General features: G+C 47.3%; 1 protein-coding gene across 1 annotated transcript in view; it reads left to right on the top strand.

Moving 5' to 3' along the window:
* The first annotated feature begins 2,853 nt into the window (after nt 1-2,853).
* The window catches only part of AACS (acetoacetyl-CoA synthetase), a 41,548-nt gene continuing 32,192 nt past the window's right edge, over nt 2,854-12,209 (top strand). The window contains exons 1-3 of the mRNA XM_040577165.1: nt 2,854-3,117; nt 6,509-6,612; nt 10,977-11,097. Coding sequence (XP_040433099.1) covers nt 3,000-3,117; nt 6,509-6,612; nt 10,977-11,097 — 343 coding nt within the window. The 5' untranslated portion in view covers nt 2,854-2,999. The remainder of the gene's footprint in view (nt 3,118-6,508; nt 6,613-10,976; nt 11,098-12,209) is intronic.

Below are 12,209 nucleotides of genomic sequence, written 5' to 3'. Positions count from 1 at the left end.
TTGTGGTGGACCAGGCCTTAACCTCAATGACCCTTACTTTTCCATCTTTACTTCATCTCAAAGCCTCAATTTGCCATAACTGATCACATTATGACTTCTTGTCTTCTTGGGCCTTTTTTATTAATGCTTTGCTCTTATCTCTATGAGTCTTTTCTTGCTATACTATGCTTCTTCTTATTTATTTATTTATTTGTTTGTTTATTTTATTATTATTCTGCCCTCTCTGCAAATACTTTTGATTTTGATTCTGGTTACTTGTACTTCTGACACCATTCAGAGGCTGCAGAGATCAAGGATGCCAAGTGAACCGAAAGTTTCTCATTCTTCTACAGACGTATTAACCAGCTGGTAGCTGTTCTGAATATGGGGGTTTGTAAAACTTTCTGACATTTTCAGATTTCCTAATGCAGGTGTGGGATCATCCTGAGAACACAGGATAGTTCGCCATGAGGTATTATTACAAAACTGCTAACACACAGTGATTTTATCACTTGCTTTAATTTCACAGATTGACTGCAGATTAGTTACCTTAGAGACCACAAATGAGGTAGTACCATCATCACCATCACTGCTAATCATTTCTGAAATGTCTTTTGAAGGGTCCTTAATCTAGTCTAGAGCAGAAAATGGGATTTAATTTATAACCTATTATTACTATTATTAGCTATAAAGAGAGGATTAAGAAGATTTGAAAATGGTGAATTCCAGTTAACCTTATTCAGGCTACTTTCCCGTAGCTACTCTAGTCTACAAACTATTTCTAGTAGTCACTGCATTCCTCCTAATGCCCATCTTCTTGTAAAAGGCTTGTTTCATTTTTCTTCCCTTTTCTTCCCATTTTTCTAAAGTCACTTCTGAAAGAAGAAAAAACAAGTTGGATAAGGAAAAAGGACTGGTGGCTAGGAGCACAGGCACAAAGGATTCTACATATAGAGCAGTAAAACTGCTGTTCATGAAGGAGGAGGGCTGCTGAGCTTTGCTAAAAACACAGATTTTATTACAAAGTTCCCAGTGTGCCTATTTCTCCTTGACCAGTAATTGGGTCAGTCTGTTTTAAACTACATCTTTTCCATTTCAGGGAGGGGAATTTTGGGGTCCCTTCTCAAGTGATTTAGCTCCACATTTTCTTTTTAGATGCACAGCTTGCTATGGGTGGGGAAAGCTGCTGTTTCGCTGCCTCTTTTTGAGCTTAAAACGGCTAAAATCGACAATCCCAGCTGCAGGCCAGGCTCCTCTCAGCGCTGAGGGGAACCACGCAGGGACCCCCCGCCGAGCAGAGGCTCAGAGCTCCCCTCCGATTGGGCGCACCTCCTCCTGATCCGGCACGTCATTGGCCGCCCGAGAAGAGGGCTTGTCAAACGCCTGCGCCGATTGGCTCTCCCTGGTGTCAGCTCTTCGGCGCCCAGCCTAGCCGTGAGGAGAGCGGGCTCTGGGCTGATGTGGGGCCAGGCGCGCGGCAGCCAATCACCGCCGGCGGCGTCGCGACCGCCGCGCGCCGCGCGGGATCCGTCCGCAGCGCGGAGCCGCCGGAGGGGCGAGGGGCGGCGGCCCCGGGGCGGGGGCAGGCGGGAGGAGGCGGCGGGGGCCGGCCGGTCGGCGGCTTGCGCTCCCTGTCAGCGCTTCTGCCTCGGCCGTGAGGGGCTGGCCGGGTGTTCGGGGCAGGTGTGACTCCCGGAGAGCCCCGGGGGGCAGGGGGGCAAAAACCCGGAGGGGCGCTGAGGGGCGGTGAGGATCCCTGAGGGGAGCTGAGGGGCCATGAGGGGTGCTGAGGGGTGCTGAGGGCGCATCTGGCGGCCCTGGGCTTCTGGCAGGGGGCTGCAGCAGGAGGTGCCCCCACAGCCACAGGGATGTCCCAGGCCCCATGTCCGTTGGCGCTCCTGTGCTGCCACAGGTGCCTCTGCAACTAGAAGGGCAAAAAATCGAAGTTATATTTTTTCTGCAGGCACGTGCAGGGACGGAGCGGGCTGTTTTCTGCACCTCGGGTCTTGGCCCTCCAGGTCCAGGTGAAACAGGGACGTATCCAGGGCCTGGGCACCGGGACATGCGGCCCAAGGACCTCATGCTGCTGGGGGCCTCGCTGAGCGCCGCTGCCAGCGCCGAGGGGCACAGCAGTAGGCACCGTGTCCTGATCCCACCCGCAGCCTCTCCAGGCCCTGAAGGGAGTTGTCAAGAAATGTGTTGCGTGGAAGCTTCTTCTGGAGGAAAATAAAGATTGGGAAGAGTGGTCAAATTAAGTTGCTATGGGTTTCAAATTTAATAAATTTAACGTCAAATTTAATAAAGTAGTAGCACAAAAATCTAAGTGACGTTTACAGCAAGTGCAGTTCCATCTACTATATAGATCATACTTTTGCACTTACAGCAGCTGCCCATACAATTTGCCACCAATTTCACATTTTCCAAGGCTTCTAAGAATCAGGAAGGAAATCGTGACCTTGAAAGCCGGTTACATAAAGAGCATGTATGTGCTCCGTGATTTCCACGTCAGGTGTTGCGCTGCCCCGCTACTTGGCCGAAGCGGGCTGTTTCGACACACGGCCGCCAAGAGGAGCAGGGCCCAGGGTCTGACAGGAACCCGGCTCCAGCGCCAGGTGCTGCGGAAGGGAGCGTTGTGAAACCCCAGGGCAACGGAGGCTGTGGAGAAACGCGCTTCTTGCTTCACTATTGGGTCAAAGACTCTTGTCAGGAAGGATTTCTCCAACTCCCTGTGGAAAAATGATAATAAGAAGAATTAAAAAGCGGCGGGGGCTGCGCCCCCGACCCGCGAGGGCCGCCCGCCCCTCGCCTCCCCTCAGCGGGCGGGGCGCTGCCCGCACTCCTTTCTCTCGGCGGAAGGTTACGGGGAAGGGCGGCGCTACGGCCCCCTTAAGGCCGCGGCGGGGGCCGGGGCCGCGCAGTGCGGCCGGGGCTGGCGTTGGGTGCGGGTGGTCCCGCGCGGCCCCGCGGGAGGCGGCCTCGGTTGCTCGGCTGCCTTTCTGGGCTCGTTTTCCGCCGCCGCCATGTCGTGGGAGGCCGAGATCATGGAGTCGCAGGTGATGTGGGAGCCCGACACCAAGCGCAACACGCACATGGACCGGTTCCGCGCCGCCGTGGCCAGCAGCTGCGGGCTCCGCCTGGGTGAGCGGCGGGCGGGCGGCTGGGTGGGCGGCCCCCGGCCGGGATCAGTGGCCTCCGGCCGGGATCCGCTTCCCCGGGACCCCCCCCCCGGGTCGGAGGGGGCGCCCCCAGGGCGGCCGGGGGCCGAGCGGTCCAGGCTGTGGGCGCGATGCTCTGCGGTTCCCCGCGCCGAGGCCTCGGGCGCCGCATCCCGGAGGCGGGAGCCGATAAGGAAGGCAAACAGCCTTGTCTGCTGGCCGGCGGCCCGGCAGGGGCTGTCAGCACCGGCGGTGTGAGCTGCCCTGCTCGGGGAGGGCCTCGTGGGGCTCCCCTGAGAGCGGCCGTGCGGGGCGAGAGGGGGTTTGGGGGCTGCGGTCACCGGGAGCCTTCACGTGGAGCTCTGGGAGCTGAAGTGTGGGAGCTCACCGCTGGTTTTTTTTTTTTTTGGGGGGGGGTGTCTTTGTTTGACACCCCTGAGCATCCTGGGGAGCGGAGTGTGGTGAGGTGATGGGAGTGGAGGTTTCCTTCCGTGCGTATGCCTAAGCTCTTCAACTTCAAGCTGTGCTTCATGCTCGTCCAGAAATAACTGTATGGCTGCGGATAGGTCCTCTGGCTTAAGTTAGTAATCTGACAGCTTTGAGTTTAGCTCTGCTTTGAGCAGGGGGTTAGTCCTGTAGGGGGGTCTCCCATCCCGAATTGCTTGGTGTTCTTCGGTGATCACTGGCTGGAAGCGGCGTATCAGGAGGTGCAGGTTACGTGGGCACACAGTGAAGCATGGTAGCGTTGGGGTCAAGCCCTCTGGTTCTCACCAGTTTGCTTTATGCTGCCTGTTCTACCTGAGCACTTGTGCACTGAGCTGCTCGGGGAGCCTTCAGGTAATCCTCCCTCTGCTGGAGGATGAGCACGGAGGGAGCAGTTCTGGCAAGTGGCCTGACTTTTTGTCTGTCCGATATTAATGTCCGTGACATAAGCAGAGATATTCTGGTGTAGTGGCAGCGTGTCTGGTGCTGCAGGAGCTTACGTCTGAAAAGCCATTTCTTGAGTAGCAGTGTCACAGCTGATGATGGTCCAATGCAGTTTCAGTTGGGCTGCACGCACTTAGAGCTGAAACAACTAGAATTCTTTCCTTCACTCCATTTTGATGTGGCTATCGATTCAAAATGGATTCCTGTGCGTATAGGAACCTTTGTCAACTTGCGTTAGATCTGAGCCGATGTTTGCTGGTCTGTGTGCTATTCAGCAGCTAAGAATGGGTTCTTTATGTAACACCAAGATGTGGACTTAGGAGAGCTAAGGGCAATATAGCCCTTTCAACAGCATGGCTTTGTCTAAGCCTGAAAATGTAGCAACGAGATGTAATGTTTAATTACTGAATAACAGGTCTGTGCCCTGAAGGACTTGGATGCTGAAGCTCACTTGGGGACAAAAGCTATAGATGAGATAGAACAAGCTGTTTGTGTAAGAAACCACATCAGAGGTGGCTGTAGCTTGTAGCACTTATGGTTTTGGAGCATGCTTTATAACTTCCTTTTGAAGGAGGAGATGAGAGATTAGTTTCCTTTGGCAAAGTTTGTCCCCACATCAGCTCATGCGCAGTGTATAGAATAATGAAGAGTAACTTGGGTGGAGTGTTTGGAAAAAAAACACAACAGGATGTAAGGAGGCTGAGATGGAGGCAATATGTAGGTAAAAATTGAGTTCTGGAGGAGCTTTTGCTTCCATGTCAAGCCTGAACTCCTGCGACGTCAGTTTCTGGGGAGAAATCTGACATTGATGGAAAAGATTGAGTGGAGTAAGGTGCAGAAGGGACAGACTGGGTAGGGGAACAGCAGTAGTGCCTGAGTGTCAATAATGGCATAGGGATGGTCTGAATGTTTTAAAAAAAGCAGGAAGTGTGCTTGTGGGAAGGAGACAAAGATGACTTCTGAAGCAATCAGGTGGATAACAGGATGACAAGCCCAAGATAATTGGAGAAAATGACTTCAGCTGGTTTAGCTGAAAGCATCAAACAGTTGGCAGAGCAGGAAACTGTTACTACTGCTACTACTGTCACTGGTGGCAGATACTCATAGCTAATTTGGCAGTTGGCACAACTTCAGGCAGCATGGACATGACATTTGCAAGCCATTTAAGACAGTAATGAGGAATCTGCCTTAGTTATTTATACCTTTCAGCACCTGCAGTGCTTTCCAGACAAAATTTCAGTGTTTTGGATACTGATTCTGAATTCCAGCTTGAATTGTGATTTTTTTTTTGGAGGTATGCATTCCTCAGGTTACTTCATCTGTCTGTCATGTAAAACTTTAACTGCTCGTTGTCCTGCTTGTAATGCCACCTCATGGTTGTAACACGTAGCTAGTAAACATCTTGTTTTGTCTCACATGAGATATCATACTTTAGTATGAAAGGGTAAAATTAGATCTGTCAGACCCCTTATTTCTTGAGGAATAATGCTTTCTTGCTTCGTAATAGTGCTGTTAGTGTATCTAATCTGACACCACACCATCTGAGGTCTTTTTCCTGGACAAGAACCGTGCAGCCAACGTTGCTTGCATTTTCTCCTGCTGTATGGAGCCACCACATTGATGCCAGGACAGGGATCAGAGGTGTCAGTGAGCAGGACTCTGTCCTGCTGCCCGGATCTACACCCTCACCGAGGGTGGTGGATGCAGCACTGAGCTCTTAGGAAAGGTCCCCACCTCTTTGGTGCAGATGGCTTGTGAAGCAGGCGGGTGAAATGAGGCCATCTGTTCAAGTGTCCAGGCAGGCTTCCTGGTGATGCTGTAGTCACTTGCCTTGAGCACTGCGTTGGGATCTGCAGCAAGGATCTGGTAGCGAGGGGGCTGCAGGGGTGCCCCTGAGCAGAGCCCAGCAGCTGCCCCAGGCCAGGCACGGGCTCCAAAGGGACCCAACGCCGGGCAGAGCCGAGCCGGGAGCGATGCTGGGGAGAGCACGGGGAGGGGAGCAGCCCCTGTTCCCTGCTCCCCTGAGCTGCTTTGGGCGAGGAGGTAGAAGAGGGTGGATGAGGGGAAGGTGGTTTTAGTTGGTTTTCTTTTAGCTTCTCATTGCTCTTGTCTGTTATCGGCAATGTATCATATTAATTTCCCTATGTTGAATCTGTTTTGCCTGTGACGGTAACTGGTAGTGATCTCCCTGTTCTTATCTTGACCCTTGAGCCCTTTTCCACTATATTTTTTCCTTTTGCTCTTTTGAGGAGGGGGAGTGAGAAGGCGGTCGTAGTGGAGTTTAGCTGCCTAGCAGAGAGAAGCTATCACAAAGGGAAGTGACTAACCCCATCTTACCTTACTAATTTTTAGCCACAATTTTTCTTGGTCCAGGGCATCTCTAACTGTAGTTTGTCTATGTTCCTGCAATTCTCTGCATAATGCTAACAGAAATCTATTACTTTTAGCCAACTACAATGACTTATACCAGTGGTCGGTGGAATCCTTCTCAGACTTCTGGGCGGAATTCTGGAAGTACAGTAACATCGTGTGTTCTCGTCTGTACGATGAGGTGAGTTGCTGTTACCTTAACTCGTCAAGTATAACACAAAGGGGTGATAGCTGGTCTTACAGTTAATCTTCTGAACTGTTGCTGGAACCTGCTGAATGAACACTTTGGCCGGTAATATGAAGAATCTATCGAGTGTGTAGCCCTGAACTTCCTTGTGTAGTAGATTGTCTTGCTGCTGATAAATTTCCCTACGGTGAAATCCTGATGTTTTATTGTCCCGCACAATTTTACTGTAGTTTCCTTGTTCATGTGCCTTCAAATACCATGGAAGTCCTGGCTGATTGAGGAGTCTACTACTATACTGCCTTCTGCTTTAGGGTTATGCTGATAGCATATCATGAAATGGTGGCGTGCACCCAAGCTCACGCATATGTTCCCTGAGTCAGCCTACCTGGTAACACACCTGTACCCCACCAGTTTTGCGAAACTGGTTCTGCAGTCAGATGTTGGCTTGAAATATCTCTGAGGGAATGGTAGTGGTTGAACACAGTCGCAGATGGAATACCAGACCTTGCCACAGTGTTGCTGTGAGACAAAAGTGACTTCCTCCTGCAAGTGGAAGATGAAGCTGGAATCCTTGTACAGTCCTGGCATAGGATATCAACAGCCTGTAGTTCTTCATCTGAGGAAGGCAAGGATTTACTCATCACTTCAAAAGCTTGATGCAGAAGAACCTCCATGGACTTGGTAGAGAAGGGACTGGACTTGGTTCTTAAACCTTGGAGGCTATCTGTTCTGAAAACATGTGGAGTGCTAGCAGTTCTGCAGAGGAAACTGGTAAGATTCTTTGCCTCTTCCTGTCATGCAAGCTTTTGTCCTGCATGATGTGATAGCCCAGGTGGTTCTTCCCAGAACTGCATGCTCAGGTGTCTTCATGTGATCTGGTCCTTAGAGTGAATTCGGCAAGAACGTAAAAACTAGCCTTTCTAAAAACTGAAGTGTAGCCTGAAGATGGTAAACACTCTCCTAGTCCTTTTAGTGACTTTTCTGTAAACAGTAGTTCATCTCAACTGCAGCCTGGCTAGATTTTGCTTGCTTGCCCCATCTTCCTTCGCTCCATATTCTGTGCTGTTAGCAAGCCTATTTTTTTTCCAGATTTGGACATGACTCTAAATTATCCTGAGCAAGCAGTTCGGAGGAACTATTTTTCTGCCTTTGTACTGAGCAAACCGAACAGTAATGCTTATTCACTTGCCTTTACAGGATTGGCATTTCTGGAAGCCTGGCCCTCCAGACACTGCCAGTGGCTGACAAACTGGAAGGGAAGGTGGAACGGGTGGTGGTAGCTGAAAAGTGAATGTTTCCTGAGGATGAGAAGCAAGAAGACGGATGCCTAGTAGTGTTTTAACTAGATTCCGTGTGGGATAAGCACGCAGTGGCCTGGGAGCTCGCGAGAAGGGCCTTGCTGTGGTGTGGAATCTTAAAACAGGGAGAGGCGAAGTCGTTGTAGACTGGTGCTGCAGACAAATGCACTTGGCTCAGTGTACATGGGACTTGGTGAATGTCTCTGCCTTTCCTTCAGCGTGAGCATAGAAGACTCTGCTTCGAGGCTCTAAGCTAGAGTCAGACCTTGAAGTGACTTGCTGTTAATCCTGACTATTGATCCATTTCTGGTGGATATCAGGAGGTGCCGGTCACAGTAACTGAGCTGTCCTGTGGTAGCAAAAAGCTGAGAAGTGTAATTGGTTGTACTACTTGATCCCTGCTGCTCAGTGGAAGTTAGCATTTTGCTTTGAGGAGAATAAAGGTTTTTTATGAACCAAAATTGATTCTTTTCTTCTTAGCAGGTGAAACATTCTCTACTTTCACAAGTCATTCTTGGAATAACAATAAAACTTTGTATATGTAATACAGACAGCCAGTGTTTTATTTAAACTTGGTGAAGGTGTTAATATCCACATCACCTTTGAAAACAAAGGTACTTGTACCAAACAAAGCCGTCGTGGCATGACGGCACTGGCATTATGTCAAGTTGCAAGTAGCTGTTGATTTTAAGTGAGAAATAGTCTAAACTTGCATGTTTTTCTCCCTGCGAGAAGCACCTGCCAGCTGTCATTCCTGTGGAGGGGCTGCGGTGAGCATTCTAATCATATCTGCTCTGAGGCCTTCATGAGCTATGCTGTTTTGCTCTTCAGGTCATACAGAGCATGGCACATATCACAGTACAAGGCAAGGATTGTTTTTTGTGGTAATGTTCAACTTTATTCTCAGAGGTGTAGCCTATGTTTAGGGTAAGCATAATCTATGGCATGATCATGTATGGTAATAGCCCAACAAGCAAACCACTTCTGGGGGGGAGAATGCCGAAGAGATGTTGGCAGAGGATATTGCTAATACAGTATTTACTCTTGACTGCAGAGGTCAGGGAAGTAGTCCCTGAATAGCTGCTGTGAAGAGCAGTTGTGGAGCAGCACCTGGTGTCAGGTATCAGCTGTGTTCCTGTGCCATGTTTGCCTAACCACATAAATTGGCCCCGTATGCCTCGGTGCTGCTGTGAGTAGGAGTAAAACCTTACTCATTAAATGCAGACAGTAATTGGCAATACTGCAGAGTGCAATCCTTCCCTTTCCACAGACTCACTGAGCATTTATGCTGGGGCTGTATGAAGTCTGAATGAAAGGCTTGTTGCAGAGCTTTGGGGGTTTTATAACCTTGCTAGAACTAGGAGTGATCTTCTGCAGAGGAGACAGTTCCTGTTGCTTGCTGATAACCCCTCTCTAAGGGAGCCATCAGGTTGCTCATATAACAGAGTGCCACTACAACAGAGACTGGGCTTAACTAGGATTTGTAGGTATTATTTCAGTAGAAAATATCAGAGCAAGTCTAGCACCCTGTGCTGGTGGAGCTCTTAGAAGGGATGTTGAGCTTCTGGACGACTAACGTTGTGTTAGACCTCTTCCTGGAAACTTTGCTTGAAGTGAGGCAGTCAGTACTGAGTCAGTTTTAAGAGTGCCTTGTAACTATTACAGTAATACATGGTGGTATGTAATACATGTTGGTATGTAAAAATATTTCTGTAGTGCGAGTTGATAAATTTTAGATATCAGAACTCAGCTCTAGCTAATTGCTACAAGCAAAGAAATCCCCTTAGGCTTCCCTTCTTAGAAAAATCAATTGTAATGATTTAGTAGTGTATTTCCATGTGAGTTTTAACTTTGAAAAACCGATTTTAAGATGGCCTTCAATAACACATATACCACATACTTCAAAGCACAGTTATTTTTTTTTTGGGGGGGGGTTGATGGTAGAATGGGAAGTACTGAGTTTCATCTGGCTTTCAGAATAACCTTTTGTAATGCCTGTGCAGTTTGTGTGATAAAACCTGAGGGCATGAATAGAAGCTTTCAAATGTACGATTTATAAAATAATTTTGCAATGTTAAGATCATAAAATGCATGCATACGCTGCTGGGCAGTATAATTTCTAAATAGTGGGACACTTGGGAAGGGGTTTAAAGACCTTTGTTGATAATGCTTAACCTATCACTGTTACTACAGGTATATTCTTAACTGTGACTTAACGGATAATTTAAAATTTGAGACTTAATTATTTCAAGATGGGGGAGTTTTTCATTTGAATATATTTTGGGGCCTTCTGTTTATCACATTTTTCATGTGCCTTTTTCCTAAATGGGAAATTACTTAACATGGGGTTACTGGGTTGCGGGACTTCTTAGAAAATGGCAAATGAGGGATGATAGAAATGTGTACTCTATTTGTAATACAACTCTTGTTGGTTGTAGAGGCTAGTAGAGCTTCTGTGCTCTGAATGAAGGTGTGGAGTACCAAAATGCTTATTGCAACTTCATCTTAAAAAAAAATATATATATGGAGAATGAGAGTAAAAAGCTCTAACTTCTTCAGCTATATTTGACTACACAATCCACGTATGTAGATTTGGATCATTTACCACTGCCCATGTTCCTAATATTGGGCTCTGTACCAAGTAACTCGTGCTGGGAGAGACAGGGAACTCAATATTCTTATGCTTTGGCTTTTGTAAGAGGGAGGCTGCAGCGTGCTGTAGCTCGGTCCCTGCTCTGGATGTCCCCGCACAGGACCCCAGCATGCCCTGTGGTGTGCACATCTTGCTGTAGATGTAGTATTTTGGCTTGCTTGTGTACTTAAGGCTGGTGTGAAGGTAGAGCTGTCAGTGAGGAACTCTTTCCAGCCTTGTTCTAACAATGTCTTTGCTTGACAAATCAGTCATATTTCTAGGCCTTTATTAACAGGTCTGGTGTCTGCTTGCCATCTGCGAACTGGGAGGAATCGTTCTTGCTTGGAATTAATTAGCATATGTCTGTAGAACGGTCTGAACAAGAAATGATACTAGTTTTTTCCATCAATGTATTGTTTTTTCTTCAGGTGGTTGATACGTCCAAAAGCATTGCAGATGTCCCGGAATGGTTTAAAGGTAGCCGTCTGAACTATGCAGAAAATCTTCTGAAGCACAAAGACAATGACAAGATTGCACTGTATGCAGCAAGTGAGTAAAAATTAATGGCTTTCTTGTATTTTTTTTATAGTTCATAGGTGCTGGCCTTATAAAACAGCCCGTGTTTTTATGAAACCTTGAAATAAACTGGCCTGGGTGAGGAGAAAAGAAGAAAATAAAGCTGGCATCTCTGCAGAATGAGTGATACAGCTCCTCAAAAAAAAAAATCGGGAAAATGTACTCTGGGAACATAAATAGTTCTGAAAAGTCCTTGGCAAAGTAAATGAAGTTTTCTTCTGAGAATGTGCTTAACTCTCTTAAGGTAGTGAAGATGATGCTGCGTTTAACATCACTCAGTATTTGAGCTATTATTTCTTGTTTTTCATAAACACTTGCCTAATGTGCCTTTGGGAGGATTTTGGCACTGCTTGATATTGTCCTTCCCACCCTCTTCCTATGCCTTTTATTTTAGAAATACTGAGGAATACTAAGGAGTACATGTGAGATAGATAGGAATTACCTGTAGTTGTGACAGGACACGAAGGAAGCAAAGGACAGTTACATGCATGGAAGAGCTGGAATTTCACTTTTCTGGAATGCTGAAGTTCAGTCTTATTTTTTTTGTTATTCTGGAGAAGGTGTAAGTGACTAAAATCCAGGTGTCCTCATAATGAAGATCGTAATTCTTAAGACCCTTCCATAAATTTGCTAACTTTGGTAACTTAAAATATATATATGTATATTCTAGTCTGTTAGATGGGATTAGCCTCTGTGCGGGTTTGTCTGAGCGCTGCCCTACAGACTTGTATTTTGAGTTTCCCTTTTGCTGGGCCTAATCCTTGTAAGAGTGACCAAGAGGCGATTCCTTGTAATAGCTCAACAATAAACAAAACAGCCTTGTAGCTTATTAGCAGAGCAAGTTATACAAAAACATGGATGGATTGAGCAGGTATTAAGTCTTAGTTTCTGACTTCTGAGGTATGGAGATCAGTTCTTGAATTACATGTGTATTCCTGTTGTTCTGGCAGTTTTTAACAGCTACGTAAGACAGCAGAGCTGTCTTCTGTATTTTAGCACTGAAAGAAAATCTTATCAGTTGTTTTACTATTTAGAGATATTGAAAGAAATCTCTCTGATCATGTATATAAAAAACAACTCCCAAA

Source organism: Cygnus olor, chromosome 17, assembly GCF_009769625.2.
Source record: "Cygnus olor isolate bCygOlo1 chromosome 17, bCygOlo1.pri.v2, whole genome shotgun sequence".
Taxonomy (NCBI): Eukaryota; Metazoa; Chordata; class Aves; order Anseriformes; family Anatidae; genus Cygnus; species Cygnus olor.
The sequence above is the reverse complement of the archived record's forward strand: the minus strand, read 5'-3'. Positions and strand labels throughout refer to the sequence as shown.